Here is a 23,279-nt window from a genome sequence, read left to right on the forward strand (position 1 = left end):
CTGTCTTGCCCCTCCCCCCTTCCTTCTCCCCACTGGTAACCACTAGTTTGTTCTCTGTATCTGTGAGTCTGTTTCTTTTGTGTTATATTCACTAGCTTCTTTTGTTTTTTAGGTTTCACATATAGTGATATCATAGAGCATTTGTCTTTGTGTGACTTACTTCACCAAGCATAATACCCTCCAAGTCCATCCATGTTGTTGCAAATGGCAAAATTTCGTTCTTTTTCATGGCTGAGTCCACGGTGACTTTTTTACTTCAAATATTGTATTTTTCAGTTTTAGAATCCCCATTTGGTGCATTTTTATAATTTCTGCTTTTTTTTTTTTTTTTTTGCGATACGCGGGCCTCTCACTGTTGTGGCCTCTCCCGTTGTGGAGCACAGGCTCCGGACGCGCAGGCTCAGCGGCCATGGCTCACGGGCCCAGCCGCTCCGCGGCATGTGGGATCTTCCCGGACCGGGGCACGAACCCGTGTCCCCTGCATCGGCAGGCGGACTCTCAACCACTGCGCCACCAGGGAAGCCCCCTTGAGTATATTTATAATAGCTGCTTCAAAGTCCTTATCTGCTCATTCCAACATCTGGGTCACCTCAAGGTCAGTCCCCATTAATCTCCTTCTTTCTTGAGTATGGGTCATGTTTTCCTGTTTCTTCACATGTCAGGTAATTTTGGATTGGATTGTATGCTGGACATTGTGAAAGATAAATTGTAGACACTCTGGATTCTGTTGTGGTCCTCTGAAGAACGTTGATTCTTTTTTTTTCATAGGCAATTAAACTGTCTGGACTCAAGTTCCAAAGTCTGTTTTTCTGTAGTGAGAGGCAGGTGTTATCTTACTTTCTTTTAGCTTTAGCCGGGCTGTTTGGAGTCCGCCTTGCACATGGTTTAAGGGTTAGCAGGAGACTTGCACAGCATTTTTGGATAGAATTTGGACTCTTTTTTTTTTTTTCTTTTTTCTTTTTTTGGCTTTTTCCTTTCCTGCATGTTCTACTCCATCGTTGAACTGTTGTGGTCTCTTTGGGCTCTGTCTTCTCATTTTTCAATCTAGTTTCTATTTCCGGTAAATAACAGTGAAAAATGGGAAACTCGTCCCGTGCTGTTCCCTTATCGCCAGGTATAGACTCCCCTCCAACTTCTACCTATCTTTGGTCACTCTCTAGAGCAGTACTGCCCAGCAGAATTTTCTGCAATGATGGAAATGTTCCGTATCGACACCAATATGTGCCCAATATGGTAGCCACAAGCCACAGGTGACTATTGAGTGTGGAAATGTTGCTGATACAAGTGAAGAACAAATTTTAAATTGTATTTAATTTGAATGAATTGACATTTAAATGGCCACATGTGGCTAATGGATACCATATGGCCGCGCCAGAGCTTTCAGGTGGTTTTTTAGTATGTAGCCCGGAGCTTATCATTGTTATCTCTGAGCGGGCCGTTCTGATGCAGCTAACTCCGCTATTACCAAAGACAGAACTCTCTTGGTGGTTTTCCATTTACATGAGTTACGTATCAGGCCATTAGTGTCTGTCTGCATTTTGCTTTCAGTTTTTTCCACTCAGTGATCCTCCCAAGTCCGTGAACATAGAGCTTTTCCTCCTCCCCTTGTCCCAATTTGATAGTTGCTTAATTGAAAAAAATTTTTAAGTGTGGTAAAACACATATAACCAAAAGTTTATCATCTGGACCATTTTAAAGTGCACAGTTCAGTATTGTTAAGTATATTCACATTGTGGTGTAACCAATCTCCACGACTTTTTCATATTCCCCAAACAGAAACTCTCTCCCCATTAAACACAACTCCCCACCCCCTCCCCCAGCCTCTGGCACCCATCATTCTACTTCCTGTCTTTATAAATGTGACTCCTCTAGGGACCTCCTGTAAGTGGAATCAGACAGTATCTGTCTTTTTGAGACTGGTTTATTTCACTGAGCATCATGTCCTCCAGATTTATCTGTATTGTATTTTTTTTTTTTTTTTTTTTGCGGTACGCGAGCCTCTCACTGTTGTGGCCTCTCCCGTTGCAGAGCACAGGCTCCGGACGCGCAGGCTCAGCGGCCATGGCTCACGGGCCCAGCCGCTCCGCGGCATGTGGGATCTTCCCGGACCGGGGCACGAACCCACGTCCCCTGCATCGGCAGGCGGACTCTCAACCACTGTGCCACCAGGGAAGCCCTATCTTCTCCTTCTTTTAAACACTTACGTAATATTTCATAGTATGGAATCCGGAGGTTTCTGCTCCCCAGCATTGGACATCCAGGTTGCTTCCAGCTCTCACTGGAAGGAAGAGAGGGAGGAACTCCAAAGGGACATAAGGAAATATGGGGGAGTGATGGATATATATGTTCATTATCTTGATTGAGGTGATGATTTCCACCAGTAGGTACATATGTCAAATGCATTGAATCACACACTTTAGACATGCATGGTTTTTGCATGTCGTTCAATAAAGTCGTGTTGGTTTTGTTTTTGTTCTTTTTTTTTTTCAACTGTGATAGCCCAAGCTCCCCTTACACTCCCGTCTGTATGCTTTATCCCTCCCAGTCCCGTGCAGGTAACCTATCAGATCCTGCTGCCTCACCCCGGCTTGCCTCTGGGGCTGGGCCTGCTCACTTCCCTCCTCAAACTTCCAGAGACCTGCTCCCCTCTCCTCCCTCAGCCCTTCTCGAAACCTCCCTGACCGAACCCCCAACACACACCCACACTAGGTGATGCTGGGGACCCCAGAGATCTCTTCCTGGTCTGACCCTCGCTGTCTGGTAGTGGGAGAGACTCAGCTCTCTAAGCTCCCTGGGGCCAGCCAGGGCTGAACAGAAGCTTTGAAGAAAGACCTAGGGTGGGAGCTCTGCTTCCTTAGGGTGGGAAGGGTAGAAAAGGCCTCTTAAGGAGGGAATTGAATCTGACCCAGGTCTTAACTGGCCCAGTGAAGGGGGTGTGGGCACTTCCGGGAAAAGGTACCACCTGTGTAAAAGCCTGGACTGCTGGGGGATGCTCTTGGGAATCCTAGCACCTGGGTGTGGGGTAGTGCAGGAGTTATAGCAGGGAGGGAGCAGATTCCAGGCGGTCGGGGACCCCACTGTCAGCCCCCAGGCAGCTGCAAAGCAACCCTCATGGCCCCACTGTTGGTTGCTTTTTTGGGGGGCAGTAGGGGGCTGTATCACCGAGGGGTGGCGGTGTAGGCTGTGGTGAGGAGGGGTGGCCAGTGGGCTGTGGATTCTGGGGGACATGGCCTGGCTCACCCAGACCCCTTAGTCTGCCCGGGACAGGGTTGGGGGGTGGTATAGATGTTAAGAAAGCAAAGTTCAATCATGTGTGAGCTTCTGGGGCCCTGAAAAGGCTCTGGGACGGGGTGGTGGTGGTGTAGGACCTTGTTCCCTGGGAAACCTTGATAGGCAGAGACAGGCCTGTGAGCCCTGAGCTCACTGGTGGGCAGAGCAACTCCCTCCCCACCCTGGAGAGCTTCTAGCTCTGACTCACTCCCTTGTTGGCTGGGTGACCTGCGTCCAGCTGCTCCTTGCTTTGAGCCCCTGGCTTCCCAGTTCTGAAACAAGGAGGCAGTGGACCTACACCATGGGGATCAAGCTAACCTTGCCCAGTAAAGCAGGTGGTTTCTTTTCCTAGAATGTTTGACCACCTGAGCCAGAGTCCTCCCATCCACCCACCTGTCCATGTGTCTGTTCTACCTGCTTTTTCATCCACTTAGCAAACATTTAGTTGGTACTTACCATCGTCCTGGGCCCTGAGGATACAGCAGTGACTAAACAGCATTCTTGCCTTCGTGAGGCTTCTGTCTTGGGATGAGGCAGACAAACAAGTGAATAAGAAAACAGATCAAGTGGGGTGAGGGGGCTGAAGCAACAAAATAGGGTAAGAAGATGGTATAATATGGTGGCTTCTTTGGTAGTGATCTGAGAAGACTTCCTGGGGAGGTAATACTGAACTGAGATGTGAATGATGAGACAGAGGTTGTGTGGGAGGACAGCACATGCAGAGGCCCTGAAGCAGGAATGAACTTGGTGGGTTGGACACAGCACATGCAGAGGCCCTGAAGCAGGAATGAACTTGGTGGGTTGGACACAGCACATGCAAAGGCCCTGGGGCAGGAATGAGCTTGGTGAATTGGAATCCCACCAAGCAGCCATTACAATAAATTGAGTTAGTGTGGGGGAGGTGGGGGGGGGGGTGGGGATACTAACAGGGCTAGAGTGTGGAGGGCAGGAGTGTGTCTAAATATGAGGGGCTGAGTCGAGGCAGAGCCCTGGACTTGGGGGCCCTCCTTAGGGTCCTTGAAGGTGGTTTCTCCTGGACTGGCTGCATCTCGTCATTAGCATCCCGCAGGGACCCTGCTCAGAGAGGCCAGAGTGGAGGAGCCAGGGCCCAGTGCAGGGGCGGCTGTGGTTATCTACAAATAACCCCCACTTAGTCCATCATGTGTTCCCTGCCTGGGCCTCCAGCCGAAGGAGTCAGGTGACCCCGGGCAGCAGGCGAGGCTGCAGGGGCCGGGTGAGTGTGTATGTGTGTGTCTGTTCTTCCCTGGGCAACCCAGACATCTGGCGTATGAATTGATTTCCATCTTTCACAACCCGGGCAAGTCCTACACTTCCAGCTAGATTTAAAATAAAACCAACCTTTTGTGCACAGCCCTGCTGTGCTGGGCAGTGCTGGGGCCTTTGGGGGTTCAGGGGAGCGACATTCCCCCCTCCACGTGTCAGCACAAAGCCCTGCTCTCTCGCGCTCTCTCTCTTCCCCAATCTGGGGATATTTTTAGCCACTAAGAAGGATTATCAGAGTCTGGCTCCCAGGTGGCAGGGGCAGGGCTGGGAGTGGGACCAAAGTGCCTTTAAGAAGCAGCTGGGCTGGGAGACCCGGCTGGGGAGAGGGGGCAGGGTGCGGTGAGGAGGAAGAAGCCTCAGGCTGGTTAGGCTAGACTGGCCACCCATTTGGCGATTCTCCAAGTGACTCCTCAGCAGCCCTGGGTGAGCCAGCGCGGGCTCATTCATTCGCTACAGCTTTAAGGAAAGGCTGCAGAGGCCGGGGTGGGCGTTGGGGGAGGGGCGGTGGGGGGTGTGTCCAGGAAGAACCACTGGGAACCTGCACAGACCAGCACCCTCCTTTCCAGACTGCTCCCCATTGCCCCCTCCTCTCTACTGCTAATAGTAACTGTGTTATACTTAGTGCTCGCTCCACCCCAGGCATTATTCCCAATCCCTTCCCTGTGGAGGCAGGGGGCATTGTTATTCCCATTTTACAGATGAGGGAACTGAAACACTGAGTGGCAAGGTCAATGACAAGGTCAATGATGGGTAAATTGCAGGAATCAAATCCACTGCAACAGCAGCATGGAACATTTACAAACTGCTTAGCTTCCTGAGCCCCCACAACGGTGCTGTAAAGCAGAAGATCTGGCTGTACCCATTTTTCAGATGGGGCAGCTGAGGCCCAAGGAGACAGAGTGTCAAAGGGAATGAGCAGAGGAGCCGGGGTCCAAAAGAGGAAAAATGAAAGTTGAGGAGGAGTGCCTCCCTGACCCTCGTTCCCGCCTGCCTGTCGGGAGGAGGGCATCTGTCAGGGGCAGGAGTGGAAGAGAAGTTTGAACCTTGCTGGCCATGGATGCCTGGTTACAGCCGTACCTGAGCCCCTTCTGTGTGGCAGACACTGCCCACGTGTTCCACATGCAGGCTCACTGGCCTGCTCGACCACAATGCAAGGAAATGGGTGACTTCTCAAACCTCAGAGTCTCTTCTTTATCAAGAGGGTAAAGGGGGTGGACAAACAGACAGACACAGGTTACAGAAAGGGTAGGAGGTCCAGGGCCAAGACCTCTGCAGTTCGGGTGTGTCAGTCTGAAGCCCCCTTGGAAGGCTCGCAGGTTTGGAAAGTGCATTTCTGTTTTCCCCTTCTGACTTGAGGACCAGAAAGGGCGATGCCTGCTTCAGCTGAGGGGACTGGGGTTTGAGGCTGGTCATGCTTCCTTCCTTTTCCACCCTCCCCCCCACCAAAAAGACTGCCTGGCCAGCTTCCAATGTCACAGTGAATGAGGCAGAGCTGGCAGAGGGTGCTTTAACTGGATCTGAAGTAGGGGCAATCGGGAGGTGCCTCCAGGAGCAAGTGGCAACTGAACTGGGTTTTGAAGGATGCATAGGAGTTTGCCAGACAGACATGAGGGCTGAGACCTTGCCAGCTTTCCCCACCATTTTATGTCCTCAGCACCCAGCATGGGACAATAAATATTAGATGGGCATTCTAGGCAGAGGACAGCATTTGTAAAGGCTGGGGTGTGTGAAATCATACAGTGTGTGTGATTGTATCAGAGTGTGTCAAACAGTGAATAGTGGGCTTTGAGGCTGGGGACGTGGGCAGAGGCCTGGGATTACGAGGTGCCATCGCTCTTGTGTGTTCTCACTTGTCCCCAAAGCTCATCATGACATGCTAACACCATGGCTGTGGTGGACCCGATCTTGGGTGGGGGGAAGAACATGGGGCTGGGGGCTTAGATCCCTGGGTTCTGGCTCGAGCTCTAGCTGGCTGGGGGCCTTCCCAGGATGCCCAGCCCACTTATATCTGCACGGGGCATCTGCATTGCCCACTTGAATCTCTAGCTGGCTGGGGGTCTTCAGATGGGTGGGAGGGCCCCTCAGGAGAAGGCTATAGATGCCCTGTGGTGGGTGTGGCTCCTGCTAGGAGGCTGTAGAGAGTGAGGCCAGGAATTATGGGCTGGGTGTGTGCAGTTATGCCCCAGTGGGTACATGGGATCAAGCGAAATTTGCCTGTTAGTGAAGTTGGTTTCTTTTTTTTTTAAACCATTTTTTAAAAATTGAAATATAGTTAATTTACAATGTTGTGTTAGTTTCAGGTGTACAGCACAGTGATTCAGTTATGTGTGTGTGTGTGTGTGTGTGCGTGTGTGTGTGTATATATATTTTTTCAGATTCTTTTTCCATTATAGGTTATTACAAGATACTGAGTATAGTTCCCTGTGCTACACAGTAGGTCCTTGTTGTTTATCATTTTATACATAGTAGTGTGTATATGTTAATCCCAAACTCCTAATTTATCTCTTTTTAGAGAGATCAACCACCTGGGCAGAAGTTCCCCCATCCACCTGTCCAACTGTCTATTCTGTCTGGGCCTCCCAAGCCTTGTGGGTCTAAACTAGCCATTGTCACACGCCTGTCTTTTTTTTTTTTTTTTTAACATTTTTTTAAACTATCTATTTGCAGATGATATAATCTTTTTTTTTTCTTTTTTTTTTTTGGCTGTGTCAGGTCTTAGTTGTGGCACACGGGATCTTCGTTGAGGCAGGCGGGAGCTTTTCATTGCGGCCCAAGGGCTCCTGTGGTGCGCGCGCTTCTCTCTAGTTGTGGCGTGTGGGCTCCAGAGCGCGTGGGCTTTGTAGTTTGCGGCACGCGGGCTCTCTCGTTGAGGCGCCCAAGCTCAGTAGTTGTGGCACACGGGCTTAGTTGCCCCGTGGCATGTGGGAATCTTAGTTCCCTGACCAGGGATCAGACCCACGTCCCCTGCATTGGAAAGCGGATTCTTTACCACTGGACCACCAGGGAAGTCCCCACACACCTGTCTTAAAGAAAAATGTACAACAGGAGCGCTGTGAGTCTTCGTTTTGTTGGGTCTTTACTGGGGACTATAGCCCTGAAGAAGGCCACTCAGTAGCTCTGAGTAAACAGCTCCAAAGAGGTAGGGGAGTAGCCAGAATATCTATGAATTTTTTTGACTAGGAAACCCGTGCAATCAAGCATACGTCTTGGGAAAGGATGACTGCCAGTCACAAAGAACAGATATCTCAAGTTAATGATGTTCGTGCTTGTCTGTGTATGGGAAGATACACGAATCTGAGGTCATTGAAATTCTTCCTGCTGTGCCTCTGAACTATCCAGGAACCCTTTGATCCAAAGCACAAAATGCCTCATCCTATTTTTTTTCCCCATCCTGAATTCCCCTCAGGGCGCATGCCTGTAGGTTGCAATTTAACCCTTTGTATTGTATAACTGGATAGTGAGCGACACTCTGTTCCTTGTTTTGTTTGTTTGACACTTTTGCCCATTTGTCAGCCTGCTGCCTTTTGGTGTCCCCCCCACGCTGGAGTGTCCAGTGGTGGCGGCTACTGCTAATCCCTGCAATGATGCCTGAACCTGGACGCCATAAGGCATGGGCTGTGGACTGCTCCCTCATCTACACCCCTTCCCTGGGGGATTGCATCCATCCCCTGCCCCAACCCTGGAGGAGCTCCTTGTCACCAAACCCATCTCCGGCCCCCAAATCCACTGTCGATGGAAAACAATGCACAACCGAAAAGTTGAGAATTCTGTTTTATTCTGCAGACATTCTGAGGACTTCAAGCCCAGGAAACAGCCTCTCAGGTAGCTCTAGGGAACTGCTCCAAAGAGGTAAGGGAGGAGCCCAAATATATACAGGGGTTTTTGCAACAAAGACCAGGTAGTCAGAACATCAGAAGATTACTGTTTATTAAAAGAAAACCAGATAGCTCAAGTTAAGGAATTCTGGGCTTTTCTCTGTATGGGAAGATGCAAGAATCTGGGCTTACTGAATTCCTTTCTTTGATATGCACCTCAGCTGTCTGGGCCGGTAATCTGTTCTTTCTCATCCCGAGTCTCCTCGGGGTGCACTGTCGTGGGTGGGTGTAGCTAGATGGCAGGCATCCCGTTTCCATCCTGAGTTCCCTCAGGACTCACCATGGGGGGAAGGGGGACAGCAGCTGGAATGTGGTGGCTTGTTTGCTGCAACATCCTTTCCTTACTGATACAGCAGGCAATATTTTTTCATTGACACATCCCCCCCCCCCCCACTTGTCTTGTCCAACACCAAACCCACCTCCTGCCCCCAAATCCATTCACCATCCTGGTTCACCCAGTTCCTCAGACTCTGAGAATGTTTCTTTTTCTGTATTTGACTTGTGATATTGTGATTTATAATGAGAAGTAGATATTTGGCCTTCCTCGGTTCCTGGCACAGAGCTTTTAAAACCCTGAGAATTTCCTAAGTGATAAGAGGAATAAAGGTGCCTTTTGTTATGTTAATGAGGCGACTTTTGGAAAGCCCCCCCACTCAGGTCACCTCAGGATGGGACTGGTTGCCAGGGGAACCAACCTCTTGATGAAAGGATTGGAACTTTCATTCCCACCCCTGGACCTCCAGTGGCCAAGGATTTAATTACTACGACTATGTAATGAAGCCACCATAAAAACCCTTAAAGATGGGGGTTCGGAAAGCTTCCAGGTTGATGAACGTGAGATTTGTGGAGATGTGCAGGGACTGGTGCATCTGGGGAGGGCGTGGGAGCTCCACCCCCTTTCCCCATACCTTGCCCTATGATTCTTTCCATCTGACTATTCCTGAGTTATATATCCTTTTATAATAAATCGGTCATCTAGGAAGTAAACTGTTTGTGTCCTGTGAGCTGCTGTAGAAAATTAATCGAACCAAGGAGGGCTCGTGGGGACCTCCATCTATGGCCAGTTGGTCAGAAGCTTGGCGTCTGAAGTGGGATGGGTACAGCCTTGTGCGACTGAGCCCTCAACCGGTGTATCTCCAGGTAGATGGTGTCAGAGTTGAGTTGAATTGTAGGATACACAGCTGGTGTCAGAGGTGGTGTGGGGAAAAAAACCCACCTGTCGGAATTGAAATCAGAATCATCGACTTTTTTTTTTTATGTATCTTATTGAAGTATAGTTGCTTTACAATGTTGTGTCAATTTCTGCTGTACAGCAAAGTGATCCAGTTATATATATATATACACACACATTCTTTTTCATATTCTCTTCCATTATGGTTTATCACAGGTCATTGAATATAGTTCCCTGTGCTATACAGTAGCACCTTGTTGTTTATCCATTCTATATGTAATAGTTTGTATCTGCTAACCCCAAACTCCCACTCCATCCCTTCCCCACCCTGCCTCCCCTTGGCAACCACAAGCCTGTTCTCTATGTCTGTGAGTCTGTTTCATAGATGAGTTCATTTGTGTCATATTTTAGCAGAATCATAGACTTTTTCAAGGCAAACATTTTTTTTTTGAGGGATAGGAGTTTATTAATTAATTAATTTATTTTTGCTGTGTTGGGTCTTCGTTTCTGTGCGAGGGCTTTCTCTAGTTGTGGCAAGCGGGGGCCACTCTTCATCACGGTGCGCGGGCCTCTCACTGTCGCGGCCTCTCACGTTACGGAGCACAGGCTCCAGACGCGCAGGCTCAGTAGTTGTGGCTCACGGGCCTAGTTGCTCCGCGGCATGTGGGATCCTCCCAGACCAGGGCTCGAACCCGTGTCCCCCGCATTGGCAGGCAGATTCTCAACCACTGCGCCACCAGGGAAGCCCCAAGGCAGACATTTTAATCTGCACAGAGAAAGGGCCCACAACATAGATGCACAGCTCAGTGAATTTTCTCAATAATAACGCACCCTTAATGGTGTCCACATCCTAATCCTGAAACCTGGGGATGCGCTACCTAACGTGGCAAAGGGAAAGTGAGATTGCAGATGGAATTAAGGTTGCTGATCGGCTGACCTTGAGATGGGGGGAACGATCTTGGATTATCTCGGTGGGCCCCCATTCCGGCCTCCAAGGCCACTTCCTGTATGGCAACCAACCCCCCCCCAACTTGCCATCTCACCTAAAATAAAAACACGGGCCATAGAACTCCCAGACTGCACGAAATGGAGTGTAAAATGGTACAGCCACCCCAGAGCACAGTTGCTTATGAAGGAAAACATGCAGAATGACCCAGCAATTCCACTCCTCCGGATGGACCCAGGAGACAGGAAAACTTCTGTTCACACAAGACTCAGATGTGAATGCTCTGAACAGCTCTGCTCATAATTCCCCAAGGCTGAACGCATCCCAAACACCCATCAACAAGCAAATGATAACCAATCGTGGTATATTCATTTGGTACCAAAGATTGGGGAATAAGAAAAAAAGAAGCTCCGGACTTCCCTGGTGGTCCAGTGGTTAAGAATCCACCTTCCAATGCAGGGGTCACGGGTTCGATCCCTGGTCGGGGAACTAAGATCCCACATGCTGCAGGGCAACTAAACCCGCACGCCACAACTACTGAGCCCCAGCGTGTGCGCTCTAGAGCCCACACGCCACAACTAGAGAGAAGCCCGCATGCCGCAACTAAGACCCGGCGCAGCCAAATAAATAAATTTAAAAAAAAAAAAAAAAAGAAAGAAGGAAGCTACTGATCTTGGAACAATAGGGATGAATCTCGAAAATATTACACGAGTGAAAGAAGCTAGACACAAAGACGGGGTTTGTGATTCCATTTATATGAAGTTCTGGAACAGACAAAAGTAATCCCTGATGGAAAAAATAACTGGAGCAGACGTTACCTTTGGACAGTAGAGATGGACGCTGACTGGGAAGGGGCCCAAGAGAGAACCTTGTGGAGGGATGGGAGTGTTTGTGGCCGGAGGTTGGTTTACACAGGTGCGTGTATTTGTCAAAACTCAGCAACTGTACAGTTAACATGAATGCATTTTGCTCTAGTAAATTTTACCTTGAAAAAAAAAACGCATTCGTCAATATCGAGCTCTCGTTAATGATCTGCAGGCTGAAAATATTTAGGGGTGATGTGACTTGATGTCTGCTGCTTTTTAAAATTTTTTTCTTGAAATACAGTTGATGTACAATGTTGTGTTAGTTTCAGGTGTACAGCAAAGTGATTCAGTTATATATATACCCATATATATATTTATTTTTTAGATTCTTTTCCATTATACGTTATTACAACATATTGAGTATAGTTCCCTGTGCTATACAGTAGGTCCTTGTTGATTATCTATTTTGTATATAATAGTGTGTATATTTTAATCCTAAACTCCTTATTTATCCCTCCCCCCACCCCAGCTGCTTATTTTGAAATGCACCGAGAAATGCACTGGTGGGTGGATAGAGGGATGGATGGATACATGGGCAGATGTGTGATGAAGCAATAGACCAAAACGTGAATGGGAGAGTCTGGTGGTGGGTATATAGATGTTCACTGTAAACTCACCTTTTCTGTGGGTTTGAAATTTTTCATCATAAAATGTTGGAGGAAATCATCCAAATTCCACGGGCCCTGCACGACCTGCCCCGTCCCCTCCCCCAGCTCTCCCCTTGCTCACTCTGCTCCAGACACACAGGAATCCTCACTGGTCCTCCAACACTCAGTTTTACTCAATCCTGCCTCAGGGCCTTTGTACCTGCTGCTCATTTCTCTGCAGAGCCCCTCCCAGCCCCCTTCGCAGCACCACTACCTTCTTCTGCACAAACCCAGGCCCTCCTCACCTCTAGGTCTCAGCTCAGAGGGTGTATGAGCTGAGACCTAGCTCAGACCTTCCTTGATAAATCGCACCACCCTGTTTCTTTTCTACCAGGCCCATCACACTGTGTTATTTATTTATGAATCTGTTTACTTGTGTATTGGTTGCCTCCCCCTGCTGGGCTGTGAGCCTCATGGTGACAGGAATGTGTCTGCTTTGTTCCCTGCTTGTGTCCCCAACATCCAGCCCCAGGCTGGCATGTACAAGCCACTCAGAGGATATCTCGTGGACGGATGGATGGATGAGTGGATGGGTGGGTGGATGAACAGACGGATGGACAGATGGCTGTACGCATAGATGTACAGGTGGGCAGGCAGATGGCTGGCTGGATGAGCAGATGAATAGGTGGATGGATGGACGGATGGATGGGTGAGTAGATGGACAGTGGGTGGGTGGATGGATGGATGGACAGACAGGTAGACAGACGGGTAGATGGACGTATGGATAGGCGGATGGATGGATGGGAAGATGGACAGGTAGGTGGGTGGGTGGATAGATGGCAGGCTGGCTGGCTGGGTAGGTGTACAGGTGGGCAAGCAGACGGTATGGCTGAATGGATGAACAGATGAATAGGTGGACTGATGAACAGATGAGTAGATGGACAATGGGTGGGTGGGTGGGTGGATGGACGGACAAACAAATGAATGAACAAACTTTGCAAGTGGGGACCAGTGTGGGGTTGGGGCACTTAGTCTTAAATCTTGGGAACAGGAGAAGCTATGTGGCGTCATCAGGACAGCTGGGCCCCACTGCAGCTCCCCAGCAGCTCTTGGTGGAAAGTTGGCCCACCTCGGCCACTGCTTCAGCATCTGGCAGCAAGCTCGATCACGCAGTAGGCTGTCTCGCCCAGCTGCAGCCGGGCTCGCGGGATAGCGAGCGAGAGAGCCGACATTCACACCTCAAGGGGAGTCCACGTGTGGGTGGTTGGCCAGGGAGAGAATTGTGGATTTCCCTAAATCCTTCATGTTTGGGCTGTATCAGAGGCACCTTCCCACAGTGGCAGAAAACCTTCCCGGACATTTTGAGACCTCAAGTCCGTGACCCTGATCAGCCACTCCCTTGATTCTGGCCGCTGTTCTCTTGTCTGTAGAGTACAGGATAATAACTACTGTCATGAGCTATACTTAAGGGTCAGTGAACACTGCGCTAAGCACTTCGTGTGCCGTATCAGCCTGGGCTGAGAGGTGGGTATTACTGTCCCTATTTTACAGATGAACTTGAGATTCAGAGAGGTCAGGTCATTTGCCTGAGGACACCCAGCCCAAGTCTATCCTTAACACTGGCTCTAATAAACCTCAGGTTGCTAGGCGCTGGGGGGTGTGAGGGCGAGGTGCTGGGCCCTCCCACTCTACCCGTCCTGTGTGCAGAGTTCTCCATTAACTGGACCCTGTGTCCACAGTATGTGGTCCAGCCTGAATGAGTGGCTATGGCAGGAGAGGTTCTGGCTACCACCCAACAACTCATGGGCTGTACTGGAGGACCGCGATGGCCTGGTCTACGCCCACCCCCAGGACATGCTGATGGCCCTGCCCCTGGCTCTGGCCCTGGTGGCCGTGCGCTTCACCTTCGAGAGGTGAGTGTCCGCTGTGCCCTGGCAGGTTGACCCCGTCATCGCTCGTGTGTGCGCAGCACCCGCCCTGTGCTCTCCCATCTGTGTGATTTCATCCTCATGTGTCCCTGGACGGAGCCTGGCTTTGAGTCAGAGTGCTTTTCTGGGCTTCATCCTGCCCCCAGCTGCCGCCACCCCCACTCCGATGGTCTCTGATGCCTGGAATGCTGGCGGCAGCTCAGGTCTGGGTGTGCCAGCATCTTCAGAAAACAAGTGGGGGCCCTGGAGGGGATGTGCCTGCTTTGCTGACCTAGGATGGGTCTGCAGAGGCCAGTGAGTCAGCGAAGGAACTCCTGCCCACTCCCTCCTCCCTCTGCCCTGTATGGGCACCTCTCCCCCATCCCCACCTCCTGTCCTCTCCCTTACCACCTTTTTCTCCTGCTCCCCTTTCTAGCCAAAGGAAGGGGCATAGACACTCCAGCCCCACCCCCCACCCCGCTTTGGGGCCCCCCTCCACTCACCCCCAGCCTCCTGCAGCCTGGCACCCGGCCCCCGAGTATAGGCCGCCTGCCCAGGTTCCCAGCGCCCTCCTGGTTGCCAGACCCTGTGGATTTTTAGTCATTTCTCATGTGACCCAAACGCTGCCCCAAACTGGAGTTCCTCCTCCTCCTCTGGCTGTCCAACTCTTGGGTCCCTTCCCTCTGACCTAGGTGGTCCCCCCCTTTTCTACCTGACTAATGCTGCGGCCACAGCTCCCAGACCTGCCTTGCCCCCATGGCCTACCCCCACCGGGCCTGCCCCCGCTTCCCCCGGCTTCCCCCTCCATGCCTGAGGGCCCCTCCCCCCACTTCCTCCAGGTCCCCCACCTTCTTTGCGACCCCCTGGCCTTTGCATTCACTCCCCTGCAGTTCCTTCAAGGCTGGGTTCCAGGGAAGCCTGCCCTGACCCTCTCCCCACAAAGCCCTTAACCCCCTCTGGCCCTCACTTCGGGTCCTTCCCTCTGTCCCACTCTTTGACCAGAGGGACGTGCGAGCGTTCTACACTTTGCTTTGACTCTCCCACTCACGAGGAGCTTCCTAGGGTCTGGGCTCCCAGGACACAGGCTGGACATGGGGAACCCAGGGCATGTCCACTGACACTGTATTTACCAGACACTCTTTGGGTTCTTCCTCTGTGCCACCCATTGCTCTAAGCAGTTTGTTTGTCTTAACTCAGCCCTCACCCAGTGAGGTGGTACTGTTATTATCCCCATTTTACAGAAGAGGAAATGGAGGCACAGAGAGGTCAAATGACCTGCCTGAGGTCACACAGCAGGTAGTTCAGCGAGGATCGAGGCTTTGCCTGAGGGATTCTGGGAGGCCCAATTCAGCCAGGCCTTGAAGGCTGGTCTATTTTCCCACCTATTTAGCCAGTGGCTCCAGCTGAGGTGGCAGTGTTAACTCCTCCCAAAGGCATCCCTTGCCTTTCTAAAGGGCAGTGGGGTTGGAAGTAGCTTTTCTGGGGTCGAACAAAGGCAGAGGTTTTCCCTGTTAAGGGAAAATGAATCCTGGGTTTGCCATTCACTTGCTGTGTCACCGTGAGCGTGTTTCTGGCCTCTCTGAGCCTCAGTTTGCCCATCAGGACAATGGGGACAATAATAGTGTTACGTGAGCCAGCACACTAGGTGGACTCGGACACATGCTTGGCAGATCCTAAGTGTTCAGTAAATGGCAGTCATGTCCCAACCCCGCCCCCGCCTGCCCCCCACCACAATTGAGTCTGGAATAATTTCCTTGCTGGGCTGCTCTGAGCCTCAGTTTCCCCCGATGAAAGGTGATATTAGGATGGTGGACGTGCAGTTTGGTCCTGACCCCTGGTCTTGAGGGCCCCCCTGTGGGCAGTGTGGTAATTGACTCACCAGGGTCCCAGCTCCTCCAAGTGTGCACAAGGGAGGGGGGGATGCTGGGTGGAGGGAGGCCTGAGAAGAAGCAGACCTGCTTCTGCCCATGCGGGGGGCCCCCAGCCTGGTAGAGGGGCAGATCAGGACCCAGGCCATCATAAGACAGGCATCGAGGGGACTCTCATCCCTGGTTTGGGATGGAGTGGAGGTGCCTGGGTACCACCAAAGTTGTTCATCCCCCACCTTGAAGACCAATCCAGCTTCCTCTCTTAGGTTGGTTGCAATGCAACAGCCAGGCTACCGCCTCCAGGGTCCTAAAATGCGGCCCAGTGAGCCCCCGTTTCCCCACCTGGACTGACCAGCTGTGTCTCCCCTACACCCAGATTCATAGGCCTGCCCCTGAGCCGGTGGCTGGGTGTGCGGAAACAGACCAGGAGGCCGGTGAAGCCCAATGCCACGCTGGAGAAACACTTCCTTATGGAAGGGCAGAGACCCACAGAGGTGAGATCCCCGACCCCCTCCTCCCTCCCCGTTGGCCTGCTTGGGTCCCCTGGGGGAGGTTCTAGAGGGGGTGTTTGTGAGCAGAGCTGGGTTTTTATAAGGCCTCTTTTTGGGGAGACCCCCACCCTGTGAAACCCCCTACTCCCCCATCTCCAAAGGTAGAGCACCCCACAGGCGAGGTCTGGGGCTATAGGGGAGGGGGGGAGCAGGGCTGGGTCCTGCCTGTCCTGAGACAGGGGCAGGAGGCCACCTCTGTGACCCTGGCCCCCATCACTCCCTCCCCAGCCCCAGATGAGCCTCCTGGCGACCCAGTGTGGGCTCACCCTGCGACAGACCCAACACTGGTTCCGGAGACGCCGGAACCAGGACCGGCCCTGCCTGACCAAGAAGTTCTGTGAGGCCAGGTAAGCCCAGGGTGGGGCCGGGAACGGGGAGTCTGGGGGTGCGGCGGGGGGTCTGGTCCTTTGGCAGCTGCCTCAGGGGCTCCCTCCCCGCCTGCAGCTGGAGGTTCGCCTTCTATCTGTGCTCCTTCATCGGTGGAATCTCGGTTCTTTACCACGTGAGTGTACCTGGCAGCTCATCTGCCCTATCCCTCAAGCACCTAGTATGCGCTGGGCCTGGATTGGATTGGGAAGGGGTGTGTGGGGTCCGGGCAGAGGGGGAAACGTGCCAAGGCGCAGAGAGGGAGGGTGGAGGGAATGAGGCCAGGTCGTGGTGAATGTTCACTCCAGGGGTGCCTACTGAGAGGACCTACTGTGTGTCTGGGCTGGGGATTCTGAATCAGCCCCTGGTCTACAGTGAGAGCAGAGTTGCAACCAGGCAGGAAACAGCCGGCCTGAGTGACAGCAGCATGTCAAGGGCCAGGGAGGCCTGAGGAGACCCCAGGCCTGGGGTTGGGGGGTTGGGGGAGCTGGGTTCTAACCTCTGGACAACTTCAGACTCCCGCGTCCCTGCAGGAATCGTGGCTGTGGACGCCGGTAATGTGCTGGGACAGTTACCCACAGCAGGTGAGTGGGAGGGGTGGTGTTTGGAGGCTAGTGGGAGGATCAGGGCAGAGTTCCTGTGGCCACAGGCAAGAGCGCCAAAGCTGGACATCACACCATCATTCTCCCCCCTGAATCCCACTCTATTCTTTGGCTCCCGTGTGGAATGGAGAGGGGCCAGGAGTCAGGACACACTGGAAGCAGGAGCTGCCACAAAAACCACTGCCCTTGATTACCTCTAAGGATGGGGAGGCTCATGCCTTCCTCACTCATTGGGATTCATGTGTCATGGGTTTGAGCAAATGGGGAGGGCCCTACCCCACGCCCCATGTCCCGTGGGAACCTCCACTCCCCGCAGCTAACCCTGCACTCCCTGCCACAGCCCCTGAAGCCGGCCCTGTACCACTGGTATCTCCTGGAGCTGAGCTTCTACATCTCTCTGCTGATCACGCTGCCCTTCGACACCAAGCGCAAGGTGAGGCCAGGCCAAGAGTCTGGCCTGGGGCGGTCGTGACCCAGTTCCAGGAGGAGAGGGGTGGCCTCACCCCACTCCCAGAGACCCTTGGTGTCTCAGGCAGGAGGCGTAGGGTCCACATGCCAAGCAACCCCCTGGGAGGGCCTGCTCCCAGCCCCGCGGGGTGGGGCCGCTCCGGCCCCCCAGCCTCATTCCGGCTGTGACCCTCCGTTTCCCGCAGGATTTCAAGGAGCAGGTGGCACATCACTTTGTGACCATCACCCTGATCGTCTTCTCCTACAGCACGAATCTGCTGCGCGTCGGCTCTCTGGTGCTGCTATTGCATGACTCCTCCGACTACCTGCTGGAGGTGCGCCTGGCGCAGCCCGACCCCTCCCCCCCCGCCCCCCGCCCTCCCAGGTGCCCCTGGTGTTGAGGCCCACCCCCTGTCAGCCTTCCTGGGAGATGAGGCCCCACCCCCGTCATCCGCAGACCACGCACTTTCTACCTTTCTAGGCAGTTCCTAGAGATAAGACCCGCCCCAACTCACCTGGCCCAGGCAGAGGCACCTTTTCCCTGGGAAGAGGCCCCGCCCTTTCTCGGCCCCGCCCCGCCCTTCCCGCGTGCTTCGGCCGCAGCCCCACCCCCAGGTCTATTTCTCTCTGCTGTCCCCTCCAGGCCTGTAAGTTGTTCAACTACACGCACTGGCGGCGCGTGTGCGACGCTCTCTTCATCATCTTCTCGTTGGTCTTCTTCTACACTCGCCTCGTGCTCTTCCCCACCCAGTGAGTCAGCCCTCCCGCCGGGGGTTGGGGAGGTGGGGGGCGGCGGTAAGGCAGAGATCCAAGCCCGCCTCACCCTCCAGATAGCTGGGGTATGGGCTGGGAGGTTTCCAGGAGGAGGCAAGGAAGGGTGTTCCCGGCACAGGGCGCAGCATATGCAAAGGCCCAGAGGTAGGAGAAACAGAAAACTGGGCTTAGTCGTCATCCCCTGCCGCGTGCCTGGAACATGGGTTGGGAGACAGCGTCGGGCCCCACGCGCTAAAGTCTTTGCCCGGCAATTTGATGAGCTTGTTGCAACAAGCAGAGGGAACAACGTGAAGGTCCCTGCTCACCTGGAGCTGACACTGGCAGGTGGGGAAATATAATAAGGCAAACAAGTACACTATAGAATATGTGAGGCAGTGATCGTGCTAAAGAGAAAAAAAGTTGGGAAGGTCACAGGAACTGTGTGGATAGCTGGAAATAGGGTGGTCGGAGAAGGCCTCACTGACGGCGTTCATATAGAGACTGCAGGGAGGTGAGGGAGAAAACTACTGATACTGATCACAGAGGGAAGAGCACGTGCAAAGGCCCTGAGGCAGGACCGTGCCCAGCATGTCGGAGGAACAGAGAGGAGGCCCGTGTGGCAGGACCAGAGTGAGCAGGAGGGAGAGAGGCAGGAGGGGAGCGCACAGAGCTGACGGGAGAGAGTATGCAAGGTCTTACAGGCCTTGGGGAGAAGTTGGGCTTTTATCCCAAGCCAGGTGGGAGCCCTGGAGGGTTCTGAGCAGAGGATGGGTGGGACCTAAATCGAGTACTCACGGGCTCCCTCTGGTGGCTCCAGGGGGAATAGCTGGTAAGAGGTTGGAGCAGGAGCTGGGGGACCAGGGCGTAGGCGACAGCACTGGTCCGGGTGGGCAATGTTGGGGCTCGACCAATGCAGTCGAGAGAAGTGGGTGGACTCAGGGGGATGACTCAAGGGTCACGAGATGAGAACGGGCTCAGAGTTACTGCTTGAGGATCAGGAGCTTAGCTCTGGCTGCGCCGGGTTTGAGGGGTCTGCAACACGCCCCTCAGGCACCACCACCGAAAAGTGGAGGAAGCAGTGGATACCAGCCTGGGGTTCTGGGAGAGACGTCCATGTCCAGTGCTTGCAGTCGCAAGACTGGACAGAGTCACCGAAGACCAGGTGTGGACAGAGAGGCCCAATCCTGGGGCCCCCTGATGTTTGCAGGTCGGGGGAGCCTGCAGAGGAGATGGAGAGGGAGAAGCCATGAAGTGGGGGCATGGGAGTGTGGGTCCCTGCAGGCACGTGAGGAAAGAACATGAGGAGGAGGGAGGCCAGCTGGGTGCCTGCTGTCTGATCAAGGCGGGTCACTGATGACCCTACAGCTGATCTGGGTGAAGGTGGTAGTGGGAGGGAATGGGGAGGGACCTGAGAAGGTGTGAAAGGACCACCCAGGAGAGCTGCTGGGACACTAAGCACCCCCTTGGGGTTTACAGTCACAACCGGCCAGTTGTCCAGCTTGTTCATTCTTTGAATTTAACATAACCAGGTGTGTGTGGGGGGGTACTTAAATGCCCAGCTGAAGGGCACAGGTATCATTCTTTGGAAGTGGGTAATGGGGAGCTATAGAAGGTCCTGGAGCAGGGAAGGTCACGCAAGTTAGAGATTCCTAGGACCGGGGGCAACAGCAGCCTATAACCCCTGCCTCTCTCCCTCCTGCCCACCCACCGTAGGATCCTCTATACCACATACTACGAGTCCATTGCCAACTCGGGCCCCTTCTTCGGCTACTACTTCTTCAACGCGCTTCTCATGACACTACAGCTGCTGCACGTGTTCTGGTCTTGCCTCATCCTCCGCATGATCTACAGCTTCATAAAGAAAGGCCAGGTAGGTGGTCCAGTGGTTAAGCCTCCCCGCCTTGTCAATGCAGGGGGTGTGGGTTCGATCCCTGGTCGGGGAACTAAGATCCCACATGCCATGCACGTAGCCCAAAACTTTTTATAAATAAATATTAAGTAAGTAAATACATATAAAATAATTTTAAAAAAAGAAAGACCAGGTAGGGCCGGGCAAGGGTTGGCTAGCTTGTGCCTCCCTGGAGCCCCCAGCCCAGCCCCGCCCCGCACCTCCTCCCTTCTCCTCCCCAGATGGAGAAGGATGTTCGCAGCGACGTGGAAGAGTCAGACTCCAGCGATGGGGAGGCAGCCCAGGAGTACCCGCAGCTGAAGAACAGGGCGGCTCACCGGCCCGGAGCAGCCCCCACCGATGGCCCTCGGAGCCGGGCAGCCAGGCGGATGGCCAACGGGCACACACCAGCCACGTAGCCGGCCGAGGACTGACCACAAGGGGCTGCCCCAGCACCCGGCAGTTCGGATTCGTGGGGCGGCTGGACTGGGGACCCTTGGGCTGATTCTGTGGAGACAGGGAGGGCCCCACCCCAGGGGCTGATGATCTGTCTCCAGCCCCTTCCTTCTGCCCACCCTCCCTCCTTCCCTCAGGCAAATGGACAGAGCTGCGGCCGGGGGAGAGAGGGGTACAGGCAGCCCGGCAACTGTGAAGAGCCCCAGGCTGAAAGGGGGTCCAATAAAACTTGACCGGAGCCAACTTCTCTGCCTGAGAGCTTGTGTCCCTGTCACAGCTCCTCATCTATCCCGAGAGGGCCCAAGGCAGCCAGGACTTACATACCTCACCAATGGGTCACTCACTGCCACCCCAAGACACAAGCCCACCCCCAGGGGACCCAGACAGTGAGCAGCGCGTGGGGACCCCCTGGGGTGAGTCCCCGACTCCCAGCAGAGCCTCAGCCAAGCTACCTCCTTCCACCCCAGGGCAGCCCTTGGTCAGCTACTCACAGACCTTGCGTACAGATGAGCAGGTGCTGGGCTCAGACAGGTGGAGTCCTTTGCCCAAAGTCACACAGGTCCAAACAGAAGGGCGAAGGGGAGACTCACACCTGTTCCTGCAGCCCCTGCTCAAGACTGGCAGATCCCCGTCCTCAAGGTCCCCAGGACCTCCCTGGAGACAGTGAAATAGGACTTCGTGGGAGGGCAACTTCCTGCAGGCTTCCCAAGGGTTCAGCTGGCTGATTTCACTGTCTCCTCAGGAGCTCTGCAGGAGGGTGCCCCCCCACACACACCCCAGAAATCACTGCCACAAGGTCCCACGCAGGGCCAGAATGTGCTGCATTCAGGGGAACACCAGAGACAGGAGTCAGAGAAGAGAGAGAAAGCGTGGGGGGACGGGTCTCACCTGTGCTTCTCAACAGAGGAGAGGATGGGAGTGGGGAGAGATGGCAGAGAGGAGAAAGGTCCCTGCTGTGTCTCCACTGAGAAACAAGGATGGAGGGAGAGGAAGGTGTTACATATGATCCAGCAATCCCACTCCTGGGCATATATCTGGACAAAACTATAACTCAAAAAGATACATGCACCCCCCCCCCCATGTTCATAGCAGCACTATTCACAATATCAAGACATGGAAACAACCTAATGTCCATCAACAGATGAATGGATAAAGAAGTGGCACACATATACAATGGAATATTACTCAGCCATAAAAAAGAAGGGATAATGCCATTTGCAGCCATGGGGATGGACCTAGAGGTCATCATACGAAGTGAAGTAACTAAGAAAAAGACAAATATCATACACTATCACTTACATGTAGAATCTAAAAACAAGGATAGACATGAACTTATCTACAAAACAGTAAGAGACCACAGACATAGAAAAACAAACCTATCGTTACCAAAGGTGGGGGGAGGGATAAATTAGGAGTTTGGGATTGGCAGATGCAAGCTATTATATATAGAATGGGTAAACAACAAGGTCCTACTGTGTAGCACAGGGAACTGTATTCAATATCCTGTGATAAACCATAATGGAAAAGAATATGAAAAAGAATGTATATGTATGTATAACTGAATCACTTTGCTGTACAACAGAAATTAACACATTGTAAATCAACCCTACTTCAATAAAATAAAAATGTTTTAAAAAGAGGCAGGTGTTAGAATCACTGGAAAGAGGGACTGGAAAGATGAGAGAGGAGGGAACAATTAGAAGAGCTGAGATGTCAAGGGAAGTAGGAAACAAACAGGAAAAGAGAAGGGACAGTGGGGGAGGTGGAAGAAAAGGCGGCATTGGAGAGACACCGGAGATGAGAGGGGAGAGAGCAGACTAGGAGCTTGGAGGATGTGATGTCAGAAGATGGTGAGACCTGGAGGGAAGAAAGGGAGAGGAGAGAAGAGAGAGAAACGGGAAAAGAAGAGGAGAATACTGAGGTGTGAAGCGGTTCTCAGACAGAAATGTGAAAGAAGAAATGTGAAGAGAGGGAGAAGTAGATCCTAGGAGGAGGAGCGAGGGAGAAGTAGATCCTAGGAGGAGGAGCGAGGGATGAAAAGATGAGCAGGTGGTCCACAGGAGGGAGATGCGAATGGCTTGGAAGCGGATAAAAAGATGCTCAGTCTCACTCCATCTGAGCGAAGCGCAAATTAAACCTACAATGAAATGCCACTTCTCCCTGGCTATCCCCGGCAAAAATACAGAGTGACAGCATCCTCTGTCGGTGAGATTTGCAGGGAAAACGCCTCTGTCCTGGAACACGCCCCTCCCACCACCACCACCCTATCCTCTTTATCCCTAAAAATACGTCTAGATCTTCCTAGTACACCTACAACTCAGCAGAAGGACAACCGACCTAAAAATAGGAGCAAAAACCACCATGGACACGTACAGAAGAGAAGATACTTATGGCCAATAAACGTACGAAGACATACTCAAATCTCAGTGATAATCAGGAAAA

The 23,279-nt window shown here is 52.8% G+C and overlaps 1 protein-coding gene across 1 annotated transcript in view; it reads left to right on the plus strand.

Moving 5' to 3' along the window:
• CERS4 (ceramide synthase 4) overlaps nt 1-22,469 on the plus strand; it is a 34,022-nt gene extending 11,553 nt beyond the window's left edge. The window contains exons 2-11 of the mRNA XM_032627130.1: nt 13,739-13,912; nt 16,151-16,268; nt 16,554-16,672; nt 16,770-16,827; nt 17,225-17,275; nt 17,634-17,726; nt 17,947-18,075; nt 18,384-18,490; nt 20,207-20,363; nt 20,624-22,469. Of these exons, the coding sequence (XP_032483021.1) occupies nt 13,740-13,912; nt 16,151-16,268; nt 16,554-16,672; nt 16,770-16,827; nt 17,225-17,275; nt 17,634-17,726; nt 17,947-18,075; nt 18,384-18,490; nt 20,207-20,363; nt 20,624-20,800 (1,182 nt within the window). The 5' untranslated portion in view covers nt 13,739 and the 3' untranslated portion in view covers nt 20,801-22,469. The remainder of the gene's footprint in view (nt 1-13,738; nt 13,913-16,150; nt 16,269-16,553; nt 16,673-16,769; nt 16,828-17,224; nt 17,276-17,633; nt 17,727-17,946; nt 18,076-18,383; nt 18,491-20,206; nt 20,364-20,623) is intronic.
• Nucleotides 22,470-23,279: the final 810 nt, after the last annotated feature.

The sequence above is a fragment of the Phocoena sinus genome, chromosome 3 (assembly GCF_008692025.1).
Source record: "Phocoena sinus isolate mPhoSin1 chromosome 3, mPhoSin1.pri, whole genome shotgun sequence".
NCBI lineage: Eukaryota > Metazoa > Chordata > Mammalia > Artiodactyla > Phocoenidae > Phocoena > Phocoena sinus.